The sequence below is a fragment of the Orbilia oligospora genome (assembly GCF_000225545.1).
Source record: "Orbilia oligospora ATCC 24927 unplaced genomic scaffold scaffold00210, whole genome shotgun sequence".
NCBI classification, from domain to species: Eukaryota; Fungi; Ascomycota; class Orbiliomycetes; order Orbiliales; family Orbiliaceae; genus Orbilia; species Orbilia oligospora.
Genome location: NW_011645767.1, coordinates 221,855 through 245,182, shown reverse-complemented (window position 1 = coordinate 245,182; position 23,328 = coordinate 221,855). Strand labels below are relative to the sequence as shown.

General features: G+C 44.7%; 7 protein-coding genes across 7 annotated transcripts; 5 read left to right on the top strand and 2 right to left on the bottom strand.

Moving 5' to 3' along the window:
* Window positions 1-196: 196 nt before the first annotated feature.
* AOL_s00210g62 (uncharacterized protein) lies at window positions 197-1,075 on the top strand (the record flags this gene model as incomplete). Its single annotated transcript, XM_011128864.1, has 3 exons — window positions 197-422; window positions 507-620; window positions 684-1,075. 3 exons carry the CDS (start codon window positions 197-199, stop codon window positions 1,073-1,075), a joined length of 732 nt encoding a protein of 243 aa, XP_011127166.1.
* A 1,103-nt stretch (window positions 1,076-2,178) lies between these two features.
* On the top strand, window positions 2,179-3,009 carry AOL_s00210g61 (uncharacterized protein; the record flags this gene model as incomplete). The annotated part of the gene is made up of 4 exons (XM_011128863.1): window positions 2,179-2,361; window positions 2,485-2,573; window positions 2,655-2,711; window positions 2,769-3,009. The coding sequence occupies 4 exons, from the start codon at window positions 2,179-2,181 to the stop codon at window positions 3,007-3,009; spliced, it is 570 nt and encodes a 189-aa protein (XP_011127165.1).
* A 3,007-nt stretch (window positions 3,010-6,016) lies between these two features.
* AOL_s00210g60 (uncharacterized protein) lies at window positions 6,017-6,682 on the bottom strand (the record flags this gene model as incomplete). Its single annotated transcript, XM_011128862.1, has 1 exon — window positions 6,017-6,682. The coding sequence occupies one exon, from the start codon at window positions 6,680-6,682 to the stop codon at window positions 6,017-6,019; it is 666 nt and encodes a 221-aa protein (XP_011127164.1).
* Window positions 6,683-8,586: 1,904 nt separating this feature from the next.
* AOL_s00210g59 (uncharacterized protein) lies at window positions 8,587-14,212 on the bottom strand (the record flags this gene model as incomplete). Its single annotated transcript, XM_011128861.1, has 6 exons — window positions 8,587-10,091; window positions 10,156-11,588; window positions 11,674-13,068; window positions 13,137-13,294; window positions 13,362-13,922; window positions 14,030-14,212. The coding sequence occupies 6 exons, from the start codon at window positions 14,210-14,212 to the stop codon at window positions 8,587-8,589; spliced, it is 5,235 nt and encodes a 1,744-aa protein (XP_011127163.1).
* A 2,525-nt stretch (window positions 14,213-16,737) lies between these two features.
* Window positions 16,738-17,251, top strand: AOL_s00210g58 (uncharacterized protein; the record flags this gene model as incomplete). The annotated part of the gene is made up of 2 exons (XM_011128860.1): window positions 16,738-16,757; window positions 16,894-17,251. The coding sequence occupies 2 exons, from the start codon at window positions 16,738-16,740 to the stop codon at window positions 17,249-17,251; spliced, it is 378 nt and encodes a 125-aa protein (XP_011127162.1).
* A 1,952-nt stretch (window positions 17,252-19,203) lies between these two features.
* Window positions 19,204-21,100, top strand: AOL_s00210g57 (uncharacterized protein; the record flags this gene model as incomplete). Its single annotated transcript, XM_011128859.1, has 5 exons — window positions 19,204-19,385; window positions 19,453-20,032; window positions 20,219-20,372; window positions 20,431-20,714; window positions 20,786-21,100. 5 exons carry the CDS (start codon window positions 19,204-19,206, stop codon window positions 21,098-21,100), a joined length of 1,515 nt encoding a protein of 504 aa, XP_011127161.1.
* Window positions 21,101-21,873: 773 nt separating this feature from the next.
* AOL_s00210g56 (uncharacterized protein) lies at window positions 21,874-23,111 on the top strand (the record flags this gene model as incomplete). The annotated part of the gene is made up of 4 exons (XM_011128858.1): window positions 21,874-22,077; window positions 22,283-22,376; window positions 22,433-22,614; window positions 22,677-23,111. The coding sequence occupies 4 exons, from the start codon at window positions 21,874-21,876 to the stop codon at window positions 23,109-23,111; spliced, it is 915 nt and encodes a 304-aa protein (XP_011127160.1).
* Between the last annotated feature and the right edge of the window lie 217 nt (window positions 23,112-23,328).

Below are 23,328 nucleotides of genomic sequence, written 5' to 3'. Positions count from 1 at the left end.
AATCTTAATAAATTCACCGCACGGATGGAACGTCGCATGATTTATACCCCGGATTATATCCAGGTATTTATAAACTCATGACTTCCCAGGAAATTCGAGATTACAGAAGCTAGTTTTTTTTCCCACTCCTTCGTTCGGTTTTCAGCAGTGTAGCTAGTGGCAGTTGCTATTTGATACAGACCCGATATGCAACATCATGAACGACATTACGAATAACAAAGCTTCTGAGGAAGGGCAGGCCTTTCTTTCCAGTGATCGAGGCAGCGAGGATGCATTATGGCAGAAGCGGACCGAGAAGCGCGGGATCTCGTGGTATCTGCGGCTCTTTCTAGAAATCGCCATGGCCGCCACGATCGTTGGTCTATTAGTCTGGAACTCATATCTAGGAAGAGACACCATCAAAAGGACTCCGGTGCCACGGCGTATGTACACCCATTGAAAAATCCATCGTTTTAGAGTCCGCACATTTGTAGCCACGGTATCACTAACCATGCAGGGATAGCAAGTCCCACGCAAGCTCTACACTTTTCAAGGCAACTCAACGCTCATGCACGATAAAATGTTCTTCAACAAAACAGATACGCTACATACTCTTCACAACTGGATTCCTCTAAGCTCAGGTAAGATAGAAAGATATTGAAACAACAAAAGCAAAATTAAAAAAACTAATATAGTATTCGTAGCGAGCCGTGGGTACATAGTTGTCAAGGATGCGCACCGATACGACCTCCCGAATCCCTATACCATCGCAGTCGACCGCTATAAAGATGGGCCAGGATATATGATGACAGTCTTCCATCAGCTGCATTGCTTGTCATACCTTGTGGAACATTACCAAGAAGGCTACGATGGTGTCAAATTAACCGAGGAAGTTGCCCACCACACGGCGCATTGCTTCAATTATATCCGCCAGGGCCTCATGTGCTCGGCTGATGTTACCTTGGAGGGTAAAACAGATGCAGGCCCTGGAGAGGGATCGGAGCATGAGTGCGTAGATTACGATGCTCTGTTGGAGTGGGCCAATAATCATTCCGCAATGAAATGGCGTAACGTTCCGGATGAAGCGACGCTTTGATGTTGGCTGCTCATAATTTGCACGGGATATATATTCAAAACATTCATTATCCCAGTACATTCTGTAATATAATATAGGAAAGTTGGTGGCTATACACGTTGTACATATGGTTTTAGTATAAACCTTGCCAAGAAAAATGGAATGGCAATTTTACGGAAATTTTACGTTAGTTAAGGGTATATGTATAGCGTTGGTGCGCATCCAACGGCTTAAGCCGAAGCCGACACCCGTTTAACGCTCCGCCCGGGCCCCGACTAGTGTTGATACATAGGTTTATGAGCTCTCCGGTGGGAGTGTCCCATTGACACTCAATCAATTCCTCGCTACTCGAGCACTCATGGCTTGGACCTCACGCTCGGCTTTAACTAACTTTTCGAACTCATATCAAAGTGGACAAGCCGGGGGTGGTACCGGTTTGGGAGAGTCAAGATATCCGCGAGGTTTCTTTACCTCCATGGTTCGACCAGTGAGATATGTCCTCACGCCTCTGCCCTCACCTTGCGCCTGGTCTCGAGGCTACTTTTTATCCAACATGAATTGAGCTCGTTTCTCAGGAATCGAAGACCCCAGTCTAAATTACACGAAGAGGTGGTGCTACGTGCATCCCAGTTTCGAAGTAAGACGGGTGAGGGTCACTCCAGTTGAGGGGTCTGACGACGAGACAAGGGCTAGTTAGAAAGAGCTTTGGTGCTACACGAACAGAAAAGGCGCCTACAGCACTAGCGGATCATAAGTTCAAATCCCAATGAGGCTCAATAGAGCTCCGTGCATTTTTTGGAACTCAGAATCAAGACATATGTCAGCCAACGTTGCAACACACGACAATGAATGTGAGGGCTGTCGTACTACAAGTAGAACTTTTGAAACCATGTACTACTAGTTTCTCGTGAAGTAAGCCTAGACTTTTATTCTTTGCATGTAGGGGTTGGCATCCATTAAAATTGTGAATGGAGAGACCGTAGACCTTAGATCTATAAAACGGGCGCTCCGCGACGAAAGGATTCCATTTATTCAAACTCATTGCATTATACTAAGTTAAATATATTCCAAAGACCCAAAATTAAAAACTGCCAAATTGCTAGCTGCCGGCTACAATATCAAGAATGAAGTTTAATTTCTCCCAACTCATGGGCAGCACCCTTGCTCTCGGAGCCCTCTCTAGAGCTGCCCCATTAGATGGCTTGAATCTTGTAGCCTCCTCGAATCCAGTAAAGCAACTCGGCAAGAAAGAAGTTGGGGCATCTTCAAATCCAGCAAAACAACTTCTTAAGAGAACAGTTGGCGGAGTAAGCATAAGTCCCCACTCTTTCTCTTCTTAGCCGTATACGCGTACATTCAGGAAGAATATTGTTCGGTTCCGATTTCAAATTAATTCCGGAAAGCTGATATCAATATATCAATGGGACTAGATTTACATCACCACCGATATCAACTGGCAGGGCCAAACTGGATACAAAGTTCAACCTCTCAATACTTGTATCTCACTCACAGCGCCATGGTAACAAACACAGATCATTGATTTTGAATCAGACAAGGAGGTTTTAATGAGGCTAGTTAACAATATAACCGCGAATTTCAGGCTCTATACAATCTCCTCATTCGGACCGGACAGAGGAACTGCTTGTATTTTGTACAGGTAAATATTCTATGCAAGCTTCTACGTGCATATAGCTTTTCTGATTCACCAATCTAGTACGACGCACTGCGACTCTAACTCCGCTAGGAAGGCGATAATCTTCTACCCGGGCAGCGCGAACTTGGGGGACCAGAACTTTAACGACCAGACTGGGTCCTGGAAGTGCTACGAGGTGACTGAGGATGGACAGTGCTTTAGAGACTCTTTGCCTCCTGATCGTGACTTTAATTGTCGGAAGTGCTGTAACGGTTGTAATCGAAGCGGGTCGGACTGCTGCCCTCGGGGCACTCAATGTTAGACCAGAAAACATACCGAGATTTTGATGTGAGGGTATAACTTACATGGAGGACCTTGATAACTATACAGGTGGCCAAGTCCTTCGAGCTTTGTGATTTAATATTTCTTTCATCGTTTTGAATAATTTCTGCACCTTTTTTAATTTTGACATTACGAACCTACTGCGCTCTCACGCCAGAGCAGTCGAGTATTTTCATTGATCTCCATCTGCTTTTTGGTATCAAATAATTTTAAACATATAAATGAGGTTAATCCACAAACGAATCACAAAATATCAAAGAACTAAAGAAGAATTAGAGGAGGACCGGCAAGAGGAAGCCTTTGAGCCAGCGTCTATCTCTATTTTAAGCAAAACTTGTAAAGAATGCACATTATATTATTTAAAGAAACTTGCTTTCCTTATCTCAAACCAGACTTCGCAAAAAAAAAGTTTTTGTTTTCCCGCAGTAGCTTGTTTCGTACCTAGGTAGTAGCCAGCAGACCCACAACCACCCATAAATTTATCTAGTATTTCCGGAAAATCAATACTACAGCATAACAATACCTCCATTCATGATACCAAAATTACCCTCCGCAATTCAGGATATCGACTTTGAATGACCTCAGACATCTCTATACGTATCTACGTCAATATTGCAATCTATTCTAGGACTTCCTCACCGAGAGTATTTTTGCGTTACGCGCAAGGTGGTCTTCCTCTTCTCAAAGCTATAAAGGAATCTTCAAAATAATAGATCACTTCTCAACTGGGATTTTGTCTCCTGACATACTAATGTATCTAAGTCTGCTTGCAGTCCGATGGCCAATTTTGGGCGGTGGGTTCTAAGGATCCTGAAATCCAAGATAGCTAGCAAGGATAATGCTTACAGCCGCATGTGTACCGAGCCGCCAAAAAATTACAAATCGGACCTAGACCCTCTTTTTCTAGTCAGTAGATCGTCAGAGAGCTCGTAGATGAACCGCTTCACAATTCACAATACTCGGAGTACTCGAGTCAATAAAAGACAAAACTATCGTCAATGTGGTTGATTTCGTAAGCTTACTGAGGCGATTATCTGAGCCTTACGGCCATGACTACAACACCTTATCATTGATAGAGCCGCCAATATTCCGACTCACAGATACTATTTTCTTTTACATCAATTTCGAGGCCTCTTATTCCGGACTAGATGATTGAAAACAATCCCAATGCGAAATATATAAACTGCTCTACAGAGAAAGTTATCAAAGGAATCTAAAAAAGAACCGAAATCCAATTAATCGATCAGTCGGAAACTGAAGTTGCACTTGAATACCAAATACAAAATTTTCAGCCAACTGCCCCCATTCGTCACGCTATAGTGCTGTATCCAGGCTGCAGCTACCCCCGAGACTACAGACTCTCCAAGATTCGTCGAGGTGGGACGCCAGGCTCTCGTCAATGATGGCTGGACGATCGTTAACGGGATTGAAAAATCATACTATGCTGACGACAATAAGCTCGACAAGAGGCTCCTGGGGCTGTAAATATTGTTTGAAAGATTTCCTAGAGACATGCAGTTTGATTTTCACTCGAATATCGGCTTACTAGAAGTTTAACCGCCCCAATGAAGGTGTAAATATGCATGTGTATCGACACGGCTTGGAAAGGGGAATGTGGATACAAGGTCCACTCATTAGAGTCCTGCGTTCAATTCGGATCACCCTAGTAAGTTAACCCTGGAAAATTAAGATCAAGCATACATCGTAAAGCTATCAAACGAATGATTCTATGAACTAGGTATCATCAAATTTCCGCAATAGGACTAGACTAGCTAATCCTCCTCAAGCTATTCGAGTTATCTTTCTTACTTACCCCTTAACTCGAAGATGAAACCGTTTACTTCGATTTCTCCCTATTCCTGGTCTTCTCGGTGTTCTACTAAATTTAATACTCATCCTGTACGAGAGCTTCGCATGTATATGTAATTTAAATTTTATAGATTCTCGGGTATAAAATGCATTTCTGAGGCACGACACTTCCAGGTCTGGGTACGAGACAAGGTACGACACTAGTAACCTGTGATTATGAATTTATTTATGTGAAGATAAACATAGTAAAATTAATTGTGAGTCCCGGTTCGGATAACATAAGCTTGTCTGCATGGAAATTAAAGAAAATTTTTTGATGAATTTGAATTTTATTCGATTTTGGGGCGATCTCGTCACGTACCCGGACCTGAAAGAGGCTATCACAATTTCTATGATATTCGGTAATTTTTTCAGCCCTGAAGCCCATTTGATCATCGCATTGCAAGATTACGAGGCGCTCTTGCAGCATGATCAATTGCCTACCACGTTATCCCCCAGCAGTAGTCTCCCGATTGACCAATATTTCAGTCGAGACTAATACATAATTGGGCTGAATATAGCTAGATATCTTGGTTACATCTCACACCAACGGGTTGTGTGACGACGGATTAAACATTTTCAACATTTCTTAGTGTTTCTAGGGAAATTATAAATCATCCGTCGGATCTGCCGCACTATTTGTCATCAGTTGTTGGCGAATTTCGCCATTGTAGTGTGGTTCAGAGATAAGGCTCAAAATGGTCGGTCAAGGCACTTTTGACCAACAAGTGGAAATACTTCCCTACCAAATTCAAGCCGTTCTGCTAACAGCACAGCTTGGAAAGGCAGACTGAGCAATAATCACCAATAAGATTTCGAGGCTAACCTTCGGCTAGGGCCGGTGCAGTAAGAGTTAAGCACGAGGTTTTTCAGTACCTATGGTTACCCTAGTAACCCTGTTTCGACATCAAGAAAATTTTAAGAACAGTATTTCGGAAAGACATAAATATTAAGAAATTAAATCCAGAAAACGGGTGGTGACTTGTAATAAAACATTTCGGGCGGAGGCAACGTGTTATTGATAAGGAGCCGCAGGGCTCTCTAACTAACTCAATAATCTATACATGTATATACGCTATACTAGGAATGAGATGCAAAAAGAAAATAGAGGGCTCTAAACTGTGGCGCTGGGGCCCTATCTATGCCGTTCTAGCTGAATTGTCATTAAAATCAAATATAGCTCCATTAGTTTCGGACCCACTAAAAAGAATTGCTTCGGGATCCCAACCAGGACCCCACCCTAGCAAAGGGTTCCCAGAGGTCAAGCCATCGAGATTATCCTCGAGAGCCGGATCGCTACTGAGTCCATCCAAGTATTCGGACATATCATCGATGGATTCAAGTTCGTTAGACCCAATGTTGTAGTCTTGAAAATCGGATGGAGATGTTGCATTTTCGACGATACTCCCTTCGAGAGACGGTGAATCTGCTCCAATGGAAGCCGGACTTGTATATTGCACATATTGCTGACCGCTTCCCGATGTCTCGTATAGAGGATACACAGGTATTAACGTCGATCCGATCATATTTTCAGCGTATGGTGTACCCATATGGGCCCACTCGCTTTGGGTATGGCTTGAAGCTATCGGTGCCACAAAGAACGCAGGTCTCCCCATAATTTCAAAGCAATTACGCCCACATTGGCAGTGCCTTTTGGAAGATTGTCGTTGGTTTGAAGAATAAAGTATAGGCGTTTGGTGAGCAACCGGATTTGAAGCGCTTACTGCTTGCTGGTTGAGTATAGCGCTATTGCATTTTTTGGCATTTTGTTTCATAGACTTTTGCTTCCTTCCTATGGTCGACATCGAATATTAATAATAGTAATGTTGACATAGATCCCTGGAATCAACTTACGGAAATTCCGCTGAGCAATTCGGTTTTGCATCCTTCTTCTTTCAGTGAGATTCGTAATTTTTGTCCAATCCTCATCCGAAGCTTCGTGAATCCCACCCGTATTTTTTTCCCCGTCTGAAAAAGGAGGAGATTGGGAATTTTGCGGCGACAGGTAGCAAATCATGGCGCAAAATGGGATTTGGATACCGAATGACAGTTTAGAGAAATCACTTGAAGAAATTTTATATGCTGTCATAAAGAGGTTCTAATTCCTTGGTCGATTATTCCCATGAGGTTTTGAGGTTTTAAGGATTTAAGCCTCAGAACTATCGACACAAAAAGTTAAGTGAACCACAAATACTTAAAGCCTCAGAGGCTGCGGCCATCTTTGAAGGTAGCCAAGGAAGCCAAGCAATGTTCACAAGGATGTTCAAAGGATCCCCAATCGCAGCCTGCTAAGTACTAGTGGAGATATATCTAGGGGAGTACTCTGTACAGAATTCAGAAATTCCATACACGACAGCTTGGAATTAAGGAAGGTTTGGAAGCAGTTATTGGCATAATCGCTTCACCTTGATCATCATTTCGCAGGGATTCCCTTGGGATTGTTGTCGGCCCGATCAAATGTTCGGTAAACAGGCAGGGGTCCGATGAGAAACCCAGATCACTAATCAACACAGCCGATCGAAGGGCTGTTGCTCATGGTCCACAATCGTCACCAATCGATTGCCCGCCACGAGTCAGAAGCTGGGTAACGTGATGGGACGCAGGGCTGAATTCCAATACGAGTACCGGGGCAAATGTATCATGGGTGCCCGTCACAGGCAGAACGGATGTTTGAGAAGGTGGTGGTTGTTCAGTCATTGATAAACATTAAGAATGCATTAATGGAGGTACGGAGCACCGATATTATTAACACAAATTAAACCAAGCCAAGCGCTTACATGTAATCGTCTTTAGCGAGCATCCATGGGTAGCTCGGAGTTCATACTTTCTCGAGCTTAGTTTCTGTCACAAGGCTGAATACCCCTGGAAAAACTGGTGACAATGTCTGCACATTGAAGATGACGATTCTCGGGTGCTTGCCCGAAAGTGTATCGTTTTTGCAGAGTATGCTAGAAAGCCATAAGAAATTAGTCCCTTGTTTCAATGTTGTGCATATTGTACAGCCATCATCACGATAAAAAGAAAGCTCCTTGAACCAAGAAAGCTTCAAGCCGCACCGTTTAGCCTTGCAATAACCAATAATTCCTTAAGTATATGACGGCTGTGCGACTCTTTATCCGGCTCAGTCCACCCATTGAGCTTTAACTGATACCTACTTATGTGCTCTATAGTAGGTATGTTAAACGTCAAGTGATAACGCGGTCAACAATCACTAAGTTGAGCCTGAACCGAGTCCCGTGATATTCGCGCGTCACATTTCCACATTAATCTTGGTTCAGTTAATTGCCAGATGGATTCGAATTGTGCTACAACATGCACGAATAATACCTTGTTGGATTTTTCCGAATCTACTTTGGGAAATACGACACGAAACAACGAGTGTGGAGATCCCTTGACCGTGTTGTCGGGTTTATAACGTTTACGAGGCTACGTTAAGCTTGCATTGACTCTTTTATCCCTGAAGACATTGTCATGCTGCTTTGCTGGGACTGAAAACGAGCAAGGCCCTAGACACTTAATAGATAGCTTAGGCTCCATTATACTTATAGTTGCTCCCTTCAAAAACCTTAAATAGGTTTTCATAGAGCTTGGAACGATTCTAGATGTTTTATAGGAAACTCGAATTTTCAGAAATTTACGTACATTCTGATTACCCAAGTAGGTACGGTAACGATCTGTTTCCTCGAGTAACATTTTATAATTGTCTAAGTTACACCCAGACACAAGTTGCCAACGCGAGTATTTGGCCCCAGAAGCATATCTGTTCTTCGCGCGGGCGTAAGGCGGTGCACTTAGCGTTGAAGCGACCGCAGGTCAATGTGCCAACTTCTAGGCCAGGTTCTAATTGTTGGTTCCCGTTGCCTTTATAAGAGCACATCTGACCGTAATGGCGAACCCCACTAAGGGAGTCAGGAAACAAGCCATCGGTTCTACCAGGTGTCTCCCAAGTTTGCTGCGACTCAGTTTCGCAAGCATCAGCAATATCCCCTGTTGAAGGTGGTGTCTTTGTCCAATCCTGTCCACGCCAGTAGGTCTGGGCACAAACACCCGAATTATCACAGATACCCTCCCAGAGCAGAATCCACGACCTCCCGATATTTGGATTACTACCTCCCCCACCATTATTTCCACCCGGAGGGAAAGTGTCGGATGAACTGGGATAGGGTAGTTTGTCTGGGCATTTAGAATTCATGTAGCAGGGATCATACCCCTCATCTGCCCCATTTCTACATTCTGGGAAGATTTTGTAAACAAGGGGGTCTAGGAAACTACCCAATTCCCCGCTGCGTTTCACAACTGACAATGGGGAAAGGATACCGGGTGATGAGTTATTCGATACCTTTTCGTTGGGTATTTCGTACCCATCGCGATCGGCAGGCCGCGATTCACGACGAGCACGGCGACGTCGGACTTGTAGGGGTTTTCGGTGGGCTGTCCGCAATACATCTTGGGGATTTGGGCTCATAGTCTCATCTGGGCCCTCATTAGGCCCAAACACCCCAGGTTCAGGGTCAACATTCCGTTTGGCCCCTAAATCCCGGGTGGCTAGGTTGGGCCAAACAGGCAGATCGTTCATATTGGAAGGGATACGATAGGTAGCGGGCTCACTGGGGACAACAAGGCTTGCAAGCGGCCAGGGTCTGCAGGAAGTCGGAACCTCTTTTAGCATAGTCGTGGTACTTCCATCACCCACAAACGTCGTCTGTTCCCATGCCCAGTTAACTAAGGGAGGATATGGTGGTATAGTCCCTCCTGGCGGACCTTGAGCAGCAGCATAGGTGATCTCTCGGCTTTGTGGGGGTATGTCTTGTTTTATGCTTAGGGTTCCGGGTGATGGCCAGTCGCAAAATTGTAGCGTTGATTCTGTATTCCCAGCCCGGGTTAAGTAAGGATCGTTATACGGCTCGCTCGCATGACCTGGTGGATAGGGTCCAACAACGAGAAAATCTGACCCGAAGGGAATTCCGCAGATATTCTTCCCACGGTCCTCGAGACCCCAATTACTGTCATGCTCACCCGGAGTATCAGCATCCCAGGTTATCTTGAAGGTTAGACTGCTCCTGGGCATTACTCCGGGAGGGGCGCCAGCTGCAGTTGTATAATCCGCAGAGTCAAGGCGTGTCGTCATTACCGTTCCTGAGCGATATGATTTGAAGTAATATCGATCAACCGCAACTAAAAACTGGTCCCAATCCGAAGCATGCTGCGAGTTTTCTGGTTTTGAAGATACTCTTAGTTGTTTGTTATAATAATATCTTAATTGGTACTTTGGACTTACCCGTTTGCTCCACGAGCCGAAGTACAGGATGATCACGCGCTGGGGCTGGAAGAGTATTCACGGACCAGAATGGGTACTCCTCAACGTTACATCCTACTATTCTCCACCCACCAGTTTCTCCCAACGCAGTGCCAGCATTCTCCGGGCGAGCACCATACCAATCCTCAGTCGTTCTAGATCCGGACAGGCCCCGTGCATGCGTTATACGAGTCACAATACTAGGTTGCCCCCTAGCCTCGATTGCAGATCGGAGGTTACCGCAGATATTTGGGAAATAATCCGCAGATCCCTTACAAGTGTAGACGGCATGGTAATCCCCGGTAACTGCCCATGGAAATCCCGGTTGAGTGCTGAAATCGCAAGCCTTCCACTTGGCCCCGAATACTCTGTCCCTTTTCTGTATATTTTGAAGCTCTTCTGAACTATCCCGAGCTTTTAGTCCGAAGGGTGATGCTCCACATATATTCGATTCTGGTAGTCGGCAAGTTCTTGCATCTTCGATAGCTTCGGCAGCTTCTATAGGGCTGTCATCAAGACTTATTTGGCAACTGCTTCTCAAACCAAGAGCATCAGCTAGATTTCCGACAGTACAGTCAATGATATTTTTGACGTTATCCCATAGAGGATAGTTTCCATTAGAACAGAAGCCCAATGCGTCGGATACGTCAGGAGTACAACAAAGCCCTGAAGATTCGCAGTTGACCGGCGGGGGTGGCAGAGGAGGGTCCAAAGGAAGCGGTATTGGGATGGGTATTATAAATGGTATGGGAAACCATATGTCGTGGTCGTCATCGTCGTCATCGTCGTCGTCGTCACCAAGGTGAGCATCTGTTGGTAACGGAGTAGAAGCAGGATATGTATGCGTACCGACAGTTACCGGAGTTGTAAATTTCACACCCGAGAGCGGTACAGGAAATGGGAGTTCGGCGCCAGACGGGACAACAACCGGATTACACATAGACCCTCCTACTCCGCAGCAGGTGCCGGTAAGTCTACGCCATATATTGCAATCCTCGTGACATTCGGTTGCTGGCACCGGCGGTTGGTTTTGGGCACCAGATGCCGGCAAATTTGCGACCTCCTTTATACAAGACGGTGTCAAAGTAAATGTTGCACATGGCGCTAACGATGTGCAGGTTAAGGACACGATCGTAGCATTCTCGGGGCTACCGCTTGAACCAAGCTCAGGTTCACCATAAACAGAACTGCCCTTGGATGCAAGCTCCAGCCACGCTGTGATCGTTGAAAGAAAGCCATTTTGGTTATCTTTTTGTAAAGCGGGTACTGCTCCAGCTCCCCTAGGGCTGACTGACTCTTTAGCTCCTTTCGTGTAGATGTCGTAAACCCAAATATTCTCTGAATAGGAGGTTTCAAACAGGCTATCTTGACAATGTTCCCCGGGGAGGCATACAGGTTGGTCATAGTTATAGAACCTAATCCCTTTTTGTTAGAATCTGAACCTATTAAAAAGGTAGTAGCCATTAAGGCTGTAGAGAATTCAAGAATTGGTGGTCTGACCATGAATACATTCCGGCACCATAAATAAAAATACCCTCTGATCGAATTATACGAAGTGCCCACGAAATTGCACATTTAGCGGAACTTCCTGAGCATTTTTTGAAGGACGGATCCCCTGCGTAGACGAGGGGTAACGAGGCAAATGGTTCCGGGGCAACAGGAGCCGGTTGAAAATAAGGGCTTTCTGTCTGTATGGACCCCAAGTAGATGTTTTTCGCACCTGCGAGTTGATATTGATACAGAACAGCATGCTCACTTGAGGTACCATGAAACCAACTAGGGCCTTGTGACTCGATCAAAATGCCTCTGCCGACATATATGCTTATCTGAGTCTGGGCTGGTGTGTCGAGATCGTGGTCAGCAACCCACGCCCAGACATTTTCAAAATATCCGGCACTTTGAGGGGTTAGATGTAGCATTAATGCAGCAGCTATACAGTTGTTTTCGACACCGCTTAATTTCGGGCATTGCGCTGTTTGAAGATTCGTACCAGCAGCGCCCCCGACGCGTAGGAGAACGTCCCACATTCCTGCTGCTCCTGGGCTGGAACTCTTCAAGTTCCACTGAACTAGAATAGCCCCACCTGTTGGGCCAGAGCTTGTCGAAGTCGTAACGATGATATCCGATAGCTCTGCGGCGCCAGGCTGTCCATCTCTTGCTCCAACTTTTAAAACTGGCTGGGGACGCCGTTCGTTTGCGAAGAAACTACCTGAAGCGACGATTTGGGACCAACATTCGCCAGTAAGATGAGTACCTGCTGGAACGTTGAGCGTTCCTGTGACTTTGTAAAGCCCCATCGGCAACCACAAAACTTTCCCCGATGATGCAGCCGAAGCTAATGCCGAGTTCAATGCAGCGGTATCATCCGTTTGACCGTTACCAACAGCCCCGAAAGTCTTGACACTGACAAAAGATGAAGCCCCGAGTAACTCGTACTGCGGCCGGCTTCTTTCAAAATACTTGCCGCTCGAATCGACAAGTTCTGGGGCTCGGCGAATCTCTGGCGAAATGTTCCCATTTCCACTAGAAGGTTGCACCTGACCGAACTGGGTATATTTTGTCTTTGTGCCCCATGATTCTACAATGCCAATTCCATTCCCACCCAATATGGAGGGGCCCCCGGAAATAGTGACCACAGAAGCAACTGAATCAAGTTTGAGTTTTTCAAGGTAGATATTCGTCCGATCAGAAGTGAGAATTCCGATAGGGACCGAGGAGAAAGATGAATCCAGAACTACTATGGATCCAATAGGTTGGTCGCCTTCTCCTTCAGATGTCACATCAATACCCACCCCACATGAATTTATGTTGATGTTTTTCCAAGTCCAACCCCAGTCCCAGATCATCTTAATGGCGGTAACCTGGGAAGTGAATTGAAGATTTCTTGCTGTGAATCTAATAGACATAACGAAGATCAGTTCCAATACCAGAAGAAGATTCTATTAATTCAGAGTCAAACTCACTGCTGAGAACCACATTTCATACCAATATTTCCGCCAAAGAATGTTAGGTCGGTAAGGAAGCCGCCGCTTCCATTCTCAGTGAATATTCCAACTTGGTTATTCCCCGGCGCAGTACTCATGACGAAGTGAATGTTCTGTAGACTGGTCTCTTGAGCAACCTACGAATGGAAGTGGTCGGATTAGAGGGTATTCTACTTCGACAAAATAGTAACAAGGCCTTTTTACCTGCCAATGCATGCCCGTTGGAGGCCAACCTTGAGAATCTGGTGACATATCTCGCAAGTCGAGAACAAAATCCCGAATTGAACGATAAAAGTTGTTCTGGTTAATATACCATTGGTCGCCATTTCCTCCAGGTATATAGACATTAGTATCAATCAATGCAATTCCGACAAAGTCTTTAGAACCCTTGATGATAGGCCTGTTGTTGTAATTTCCGATGAATTGAGTATAATACAATTGAATAATCGGTGTGCTGACAAGGTACGTTCCTGAAGGAAAATAAACAATGGCACCTAGGACTGTAGTTGAGCCACAGCCAAGTCCACATCTATTGCCTGAGGATATTGCTTTGTTAATTGCTTCCGTGTCATCAGTGATTCCGTCTCCCTTTGCACCGAAATCTTTGACGTTTCGGAAAACTTGGTAGCCAGCCGGTGCATGAGGATGATGCCCATGTTCAACTTGCGTCAGCCAGAAATCATCAGGTGCTCGTGGATTAAGGATCTCCGTCTGGTTTTCGTTAGGCAAACCATCTTCTCTAGCATGGATTTTAGCGCCAACGGGCTATTTTTTCTCGCACAATCCTGTTAGTAAGAACATAGACTCCGGGTTTACACCAAAGCTGGGGTATACATTAAATTGCCGATAATTTGGGATCTAAGTGAACTGACCAGGTTCGAGTGAACTAATTGTCCAGTATTTCGACGACTCAATGATACCAGGTTTGTGAGTTTTTCATAGTTCGGTATTCTGAAAGCCCTCTCTTGGTGTAGAAAAAATATTATTATAATAGAAGTCGTGATAAATATTGCAGAGGAGATAGTTCTCCATGCTACCCAGGTAGGCTTGTTCATCCTGTGTGTAGTTCTAGTTTACTTTTTAGAACCAGGATTTTGCATGCACATAAATATATATCAAGCTCCTGGTCACTAGTTCTCTATTTATACCTTAATGCCTCACCCGATTTTGCAACTTTGACTCCAACTATGCTGATAAGTAGAAAACCTAGTATCTAGAAACAAAAGGCCCCTCGCCGGTCTGTATCAATCTCGTCGGGGAAAACTATCTAGGGAGTTGATTACAAACTATTACCGCGATCTAAATGGCCGATAACAGCTTATCATAACATTGCTTATCATAACATTGCCATCTGTCAACATGGGTGCTAAAACGCAGATTCAAGGTATATTTAAAAGGTATACTGATAGTGATATGTTGTATTCTTTGAGGTATGGTAAACGCGCGCAACTGGACTATCCTGGCAGGTCCAATTTAGAACCCGTATTCAATCAACTTCCCGGTGCCGCGGCCCGGCCAGTAGTACTATAATGATGTAACCTCGAAGACCCCCACATGTGGATAGCTGGACTAAAAGGGTTAGGGTATAAAATAGAGTATCTCTTGAAGAAATCTAATTCTGTTCATATAATTCGTCTGAAACGTTAACATTCTAGTAAGCTGACAAACCGTTCTATAAGTTTTCTCAAGATAAATCACGATATCACTGATTTATCAGCCGATTTATATGTCACGAGTCGCGATATCGTCACGATTGTGGTTCTTGAAGTGGAATGCTTGAATAATCAAATTCAATGAGCTCTTCCCCTCAGTTTACAGAATACAGTGGACATTAATCTTAAGCAATAAGTGGTCATCATGGCTATAGTAAGCTGACGCTAAACCTGTGCCATCCCTGTCGTGATTTCGAATATTTCCAACACGTCTACATGCACAGTTCGACGGATCCGATAGCCCAGCCCATAAACCGCAGTCTGAGGGCATAGTACTCGCGCATAATAAAATTTTACAGGCTAGAAAATCAATCTGGAAAATAGATCAAGAAGCCCCCAATTTTTCTTCATTAGTGTTCTAAGCTCTCTGGTATTTTCAAAGTACGTATCTTGAGAAACCTGGAGCTGACTATCGACAATTTTCAACAATTAACAATTCCATCTTTCAAAATGCCACACTCCAACGCGGCGAAAGCATTCGAAGTTATGGCTCTATTTCATGATAAAGGTCAATTGGTACTCGGCCTTGTCACTCCAGTATGCCCACCTGAAGTTTTAAAACCTATATACCTTAGTTTTAAAAGTTTGTAGAACCATGTTTAACTCGCGCCAAAGAATAGGCCACCCTCGAAGTAACAAAATATTTTGCTACAATAGATTTACAACACGTCTATCCATACATCCTGGGAGCCATAACGTTTATCGTTTTAGCCATTCCACTCGCCAGCAGAACTCTCTCGATTAAGAACCAATTGAATATATCTCTGGCCTCATTTTTAGCATTATTATTCTGCTCGTATTTGCAGGCGAGCTCCGCTATCCACGATGTCGAAGATATGACATATCTCTGGGAGATAGGAGGGAGCTTACCTGCTATAGCTGCCTGCGCATTACTTATGCTCTCTTGGATAGGCTTTTGCTTAATAGCTGTTGCAACAGATGAAACAGTACAAGGTCGATATTCTATGAAGACTCACCCCCGAGAAGATGCTGCTATTGTCGATGATATGAAAACTATCAGAATAGGATATATTGTGCCTGTGGCATGCATATCAATAGGCGGAATTTTACTTCACGCCATATGGCTATTAGGTGTTATATTCTCAATATCTTATATAAGTCTGAGACTTATTATGAATTTATGTAACCCGTTTCTAAATCTAGTAAGTCGTCAAAAGCCATTCACTATAACAATAAAACAGATTTAATACGCTAAAGCGTTATTAGCAATTATATACATATAAACTAACAACAGCCCTTAGATCCACAGTTTAAAATTATATTACGTTATATTCAACGCGATTTTCGTGCTGTTCACCGGAAGTCTCGTCGCCTCCGTCGCCCCTGCCCCCAAGAACGAATTTGGGTTCGGGGGTAACCTAAACCTGCACTACCTATCAGCCGAATCAAGAATTAGGTTGCGAAATACTATAGGAGGACCTCGAAATCTTACCTATATCGACCAGAAATATGTATCCCTGTATCTAGAGAATGGAGGATTTATATCAACGGATAATAACAATAAAGGTAGTTGAACTTCATCGACCCTTCGCCTGAATTTAGAATATATATTAACAATTCTCCAAGGCTATTTCGTACCTGTGCTACATGACCGTATAGGAGTTATGCATCCGTGGCAGATCGCCTTAGTTAAATCACACAATCATCTCAATCTAAAGAATGAAACGGATTATTGGGATGAGATTGGGCTACACCGTTCTGGCGGCGAGACGGCGAGTATTGGTGATCACGATTTAGTGTCACTCCGAGATGGCATATCAATGGCATATATCACGGTTCTTCAGGAAGAACTCCAAGAAGATATCAACAACCAGGAAGGATTAATAGATAGGGCCGAAGTACAAAAAATGCAGCGATACCCCCTTGAGTTCGTATTCCTACCCTTGCAATTGGATTAGTTGAGCTCATGAGTCTGGCTCTTTGTGGAAAAATTGCCCTCATATACATTTATCACAAGCGTTATGGCTAACTGGGTGATATAAAACGCCATATAGATTATATAGCAAGCCTCGCTTCAACTCTGTGTTCCAAATCCAGTACAGGGATCCTTTGGATATAAGAAAAGGGTTTCGATTTCAGTCCGCTTCTGGGTGCTACATTTCTAGTACCTTTTTCCATAACAAGCCACCGAGCGACAGACAGAACAATGCCACCGCACTGAAGTCCCAAAGTCAAAGAACCGGCACGACTACGACGGCACAAGAGGGAGTGAAAGCAGACCAATTCATTGACGCCGACTCTTTGTTAGAAGCAAGCAACAAGGATCGTATTGCCGAAACCCTGCAGCGGACAACTTTGATCGGCTGTACTTTTGAGCCAAAGCTCGAGATTTCAACTTTCAAAATAGTTGACGGTAATTAAAGCACACTTACTATAATATAGCTTAAATTGGGCTTGACAGCTAATACTTCAAGTAGAAGCGGCCGGGGTAGGGAGAGTCAGTAGTCATCAGGACAGTTCCTCCAGCCCCCCCTTAAAATCGAATTGGGTGATAGAGTTACTTTGTGCCCAAGTTCGAATGAGACAGTATCTTCGACTAGCGGTTTGGGCAGGCGGCCGTGGACTACAAGGAATCCAAACTCCTTTGATACTCGGAGTTGCCGCCCGGGAAAATTATTTTGGAAGCCCGGGGGGTCGTATAGTCCTAAGCCAGACTATATTATTGACACGAACGTTTATCATTGTTCTATTAGGCCTGATATCAGCGAAGATGATACGAATACAACTACAAAAGAGAAACCTTTGTCGCGCCGAAACGCCAAAGCCGCTGACTATAAAGGATAATGGTATTGATTTTGACGAAACCCCCAAACGGTTCTCCTACCTGTACTATAGAGAGCTGGTAGTCATGTGCGTCCTGACATTAGGAATCCACACCACTATCACAGGGTCAGGCTACTTTGTCGAGTGGCTATGGATGTTGGATCAGGTTTGTAGCATCGTAGGCTTGGCTGCTCTTGGTTTAATGTATATATTATGAATGAGATGAGTGTGCGCTGGGTTTGTTGCATGTTGGTTTCAAGTGTTTTCGGGTTAGCTTAGATAGTATCCGGACCCAACCCAACTTTTAAACCTCATTCGCAAAGAGAAACAAGTGGCCACCGAATAATTCACAGATAGTATCGTACTTGATTTTATTGGTCCGCTTCAACGGTAACGTTAACCTCATCGGAATCCTCCTGGGTTTTGCTCAACACATTAGGATGTTGTATTTTATCAAGGCTAACGGTTGGCTGGGCCTCCCTATCGATATTCCGCACCCTAGTCTCGACCCGAATCCCCGGCTTCAAGCCACAAAAATCGAAATTGCTATGTGTCCAATAGCAAGGACGGGAAATGAAGACGTTGACATAACCCAATAACCCCTCACCTTCGATCTTTCTGGCACGAATATCCTAGCGATTTGGAGCAGGCGCTCGCCAGGTTTTCCCGCTTCCAGCTTATCCCGCTTAGCATGAGACGACGTTCACCCTTGAATATCGGCGAAATGGTCCACAATTTCACTGCGTTCATCGTGCATAGCTAGCTGGAGCCTACCGGCTCATGGGATATGTGATTATTCCAAACGGAATGAACGGTTTCTCCCTCAATTCAACAGCTCCACATTGCGAAATAACCTGCTGTTGAAATCCCCATGCATTCGATTCTGTCGCATTTGCATATTAGGGCGGATTCGAACTCGTAGCGTCAAAAAAATTAGCCGTCAGAGGAAGGACCCACCACACCAAATTCGAACCCTTGTTGCAGGGTATCTTGTAGCTGGGACCATAACATTCCATGCAGAATGTTCTTCTTTTTCGTCCCAGCAACCATACTTGTGATTAAGTTTGGCAGAAACGTGCATTTACCTCATTTTTCCAACGTTGTGCTGCCAATACCCTTGCACCCTCCAATGTTTTGGACTGACTTGGACCTCGCTTCCGCCTAGGTGGAGCAGGTCGGAGCTAGCCAGCTACTATCGCGACGCTATCGTAACCCCCCTTGTCGGCGGGCTTGCTGACCAACGGGGTTTAGGATATTTCGTGCGGGTTGCACAATTTTGGGGTCTCATGGATGGCTTTTGCCTCTAATTATAAGCCTATAAAGTTCCCACTTCCCCGAGGGTTTGGGTCCTACTTTTCCCTTTTGGAACCAGTACCTGAGCTCTTATCGATATTGATACCCGGAGCTACATTCGTTCCCCTTTAATATCTTAACTTTTCCCTAGCTACCGCCCTTAATATTTGTTCTCGCCATCTAGTTCAGGGCCATCTTGTTGAGAGCTGAAGTATTTGGTACCGGCTAGTACCGAGCTTCATAATACGGGGCTAAAGATGTTAAGCATCTTTACACTCTCCTATTATGCAGCCGGTGGGTGGGCAGGATTCTGGATTTTGCGAGTCCTTTATCGACTTTCGCCTTTCCACCCGTTAGCTAGAGTCCCAGGTCCCAGGCTAGCAGCGGCGACACAACTTGTAGAGTTCTATTATAATGTCTTGCAAGATGGACAGTTTATGTATTCCATATGCCTCACTTCTATCATTAAAAACCCCGTACGCTAATATATCTACCGCTAAATGCAGATTCAAAACAGTGGAGTGGCACGAGAAATACGGCCCTATAGTGCGAATCGGTCCCAACGAGGTGCACGTCAACGACCCATCCTTCTATAATATCCTCTATAGCAAAGACTATCGCTTCCCCAAGTCCCAAGGCCATTACCGTTTTGCTCAACAAACGGAAGGTGGATTAGGAAACTGCAACGTTAGAACCCATAAAGCTCGTCGTGCGGTACTCGACCCTCTTTTTTCGACCCAGGCTGTGCTTAAACTTGAACCACAAATCCGCAAATTCGTCGATATGGCTATCTCTCGTGTTGGGCGCAACGTTGAAAGTTCAGAGAAAGAAGGGTTTGAAATCAACGGTGTATTCCGATGTTTGACAGTCGATGTTATATCGCAGTATGCCTACAGCGAGCCTATAGGAATGCTTGAAAATGAAAGAGAAAACGACCCATTTTTTGTTGGAATGGATAATTTGATCGGGTTGACTTGGGTATACAGTTGGACTTGGAAACTCCAAGACTTGCTTATGGCGCTACCGTTTTCGCTCGTCAGTAAAATCATGCCACCGGATGTATTAGGCGTGATTGACTTCCAGCACGTAGGTTCAATCTCCTCCCTCAATCATCCATCTTAAGGTGTGGCCAAGTCCAGTGTACGCAGCAGCCAGACTCCAAAGGTCTCATACAGGGAATGTTACACAGAATGGCCACGAGGGAGGTGTTACGCAAATTAAAACTTTGTTTGGTATTCGGGATGCTAACGGGACGGTGTTTCATATTGATAGCAAGCCGAAGACCGAGTTGTTTCATTCCTTGCGGATCCAGAAAAGGCCAAAGCAAAGTATACCCATACAACGGTCTTTGAGGTATTGCTTTCTGGCAACCAAGAGAAAGGCTATGAGGTTCCATCTCTCAAGGCCTTGAAGGAGGAAGCATGGGGTAAGTACTGCGCTCTTTCCTTTTTCAGAAACACTAGTTATTAAAAGATATTTTATAGGGTTCCTCGCGGCTGGTTCTGAAACAACAGCGGCGGCACTGTCTAATGGAATTTACGAAGCCTGCAAAGAACCCAAATTCCAAGAAAAGCTCTACGCAGAGTTAATCGCGGAGTTCCCCGATCCGGACGCTGAACCTATCACTTACAAGCGTGCTGTCCAACTACCATACCTTACCGCATTCATCAAGGAAACATTGAGAACCCCACCTGGTGTTCCTGGTCGCTTACCTAGAGTTGTTCCTAAGGAAGGTGTAACTGTCTGCGGACAGTTTATCCCTGGTGACGTATGTCCATCTATCGTCCCGACCACAATTTCTCAGTTGCACACAGCCTAACATGATCCTTTGCAAACCAGACTATAATTGGCATGTCCTCAATCCTACAGCAAACCGATCCAAATGTCTACAAGAATCCGACAAAGTTTATACCCGAAAGATGGATTCAAGATAAAATCCCAGAACAATCCTTTGTACCATTCGGAAAAGGGTCAAGAGGTTGTCAGGGTATGAACTTAGCATGGGCCGAATTATACCTCACATACGCAAACCTCTGGAGAAGATACTCCTTTAGACTCCATGAGAGTAGCACCCTGACTGATGGATGGACAGATCAGTTCATTCCGAAGAGGGAAGGAAAGCTTAAAGTAGTAGTCATCCCTCGAGAAAAATGAGTCAAGGCAGTCTGGTTTACGAGAGAGCTAGTTGTTCATATAGATCAGGCGGAATAGGTTTTATTGGATGTTTAATACTTCGGTCGTTAGTCTTGAGATTGTGTATCTTTTTGAAATTGGAGTACCTGGATGCTTTTTTGGACATTTGGACTTTACCATCTGCGAATTTAATTATTTTGGCCATCACTTCGAAGATTCTCATGAAACCTAGGGAGGGGGGGGACAGCGCCTGCCTATTAACTATGATTTCAATTTTTTATTCCTCCACGATTGCAAGAATTTTTTTAATTTGGAGAAACTGATAGCATATAATATAACCATGCTTAGGAATCTTATCAACGAGCCGGAGATCAAATAGGAGCCTAGTTACACAATTATGTCAAACTTCTAGCGTCTCTGCCTTCATCATTATAATGCATTGCGGACGTTATTATTCAGAATGTGTTTCCTAGTTGACTAGTTCTAGATTTTCTGGACAAGCATTTGATACAAGCCTACGGCTACTTATATATGATACTTTAACGGGATTTTGACTTATAGCTGTAACTAATAATTAAATATGTCCTCGACAGCTGGGTTGGCTGACTACCGTTGCACGTTGGTGCACTAGTATCACGATGCCGAACAGAACCCCAAACAAAAACCTAACTTTTGGCACCAAGTCTCAATATTCTGCTACTGTGTCCCCTTTATCCTTTAGATGAGTCAAATATCTTCCTTTCGTATTTTTTATGTTTGATGTTTTATCTTTTTTTTTTTTTTTTGAGGCCAAGATGCCGATATGTAGGCCCCATGACAGTTGGAGTCAAGTTGCTGTTAGTTATATTGCCACCGTGTTGGGCGCGTTTTGGTGGGCGCCAAAAAGTATGTCCGATCTTAACACCGTTGACATTTCCCACCGACGTTCGCCATTTAACGAAATCCCAACCGCAAACGGGTCAGAATTAACAAAACACCAGCCTTCCAACAGCGAGGGCGTATATATCCTTCCTAGATATTCGGAATCAGTCGCGATATACCAAAATTCTACCCGCGGCCCAAGTTTCACGATATCCCAGCCATTACACCTGGAAGGCTTCACCCCTGAAGCCCCGCCATCGATCTAACACTGCACCATGGTAGGCATCTCAACTCCAAGCGGCTCTGAGTAACCGACTGACGAATTTGTGGATGATGAAATAGAACGCCCTATTCAATTCTGCTCTCAAGCAGAGCCAGTCCTTAAAACGCGATATCAATGCCTTCTCCAGTTCGCAAAAGTCGGCAGCCGAACAGGGTAGGCATCACAGTCGCCGAGTTCGAGATGGCACCATGCTGACATAGTATGAATAGGACAAATATCTGCCTCTTTGGCATCCTTCAATCGAACAATAGACGACTACGATGCGATGTCTAAGAGGGAATTGATACCCGCCAAACAGGAGAAAGCGAAGGAAAGAGTTCAGAATTTTCGAATACAGTACTCCGAGTTAAAGATGGAATTTGATAAATTAAGGAGCGAAAAGGAAGAAGCTGTACGTTCGATTGGCTCCGTTTTACAGTATGGGAAAGGAGTTGGAACTGACAGTGTGGATAGGACACAGCGACGAACCGCACCGAACTCTACGGCCGCCGTGGCCACTCGTCCGCTACACCCGATAATCCGTACTCTTACTCTGCACCGACTAACCGACCACCACAAGGCTCCACAGCCTTTGGAGCACCTCTCACATCCTCAAATCTGAATCGGGAATCGCATGCCCTTCACGAGCAAAACTTCCTTGGCCGAACCAATGACGCACTGGACGAGTTCTTAGCCCGTGGACGAGCAGTCCAAGAAGAGCTGGCGCTAAATAAAATGACCTTAAAAGAAACCCAGAAACGACTATACACCGTCGCTAATACCCTCGGAATAAGCGGAGATACAATACGTATGATCGAGCGACGGGCGAAAGAGGATAAATGGATATTTTATGGCGGAGTGGTTGTCTTCTTTGTTTTCTGTTACCTCGTCTTGAAGTGGCTAAGGTAGTCATTATGGAAAAGTATCAGTATCAGTTTATAATATGTATATCTGGTGGTCGGCAGCTTGGCAGCGTTTTACGGTACTCGGCATCCTTTGGGGCATCGTGGCTGGCTCCTTGCGCATTGGACTCGTTTTTGGCGAGCAGGTCCGATGCAAGTCTGGAATGGCAAGGGGTTGACGAGGCAGCTTGCGAAATAGCTCCACAAAGCTCCATTATAAAACG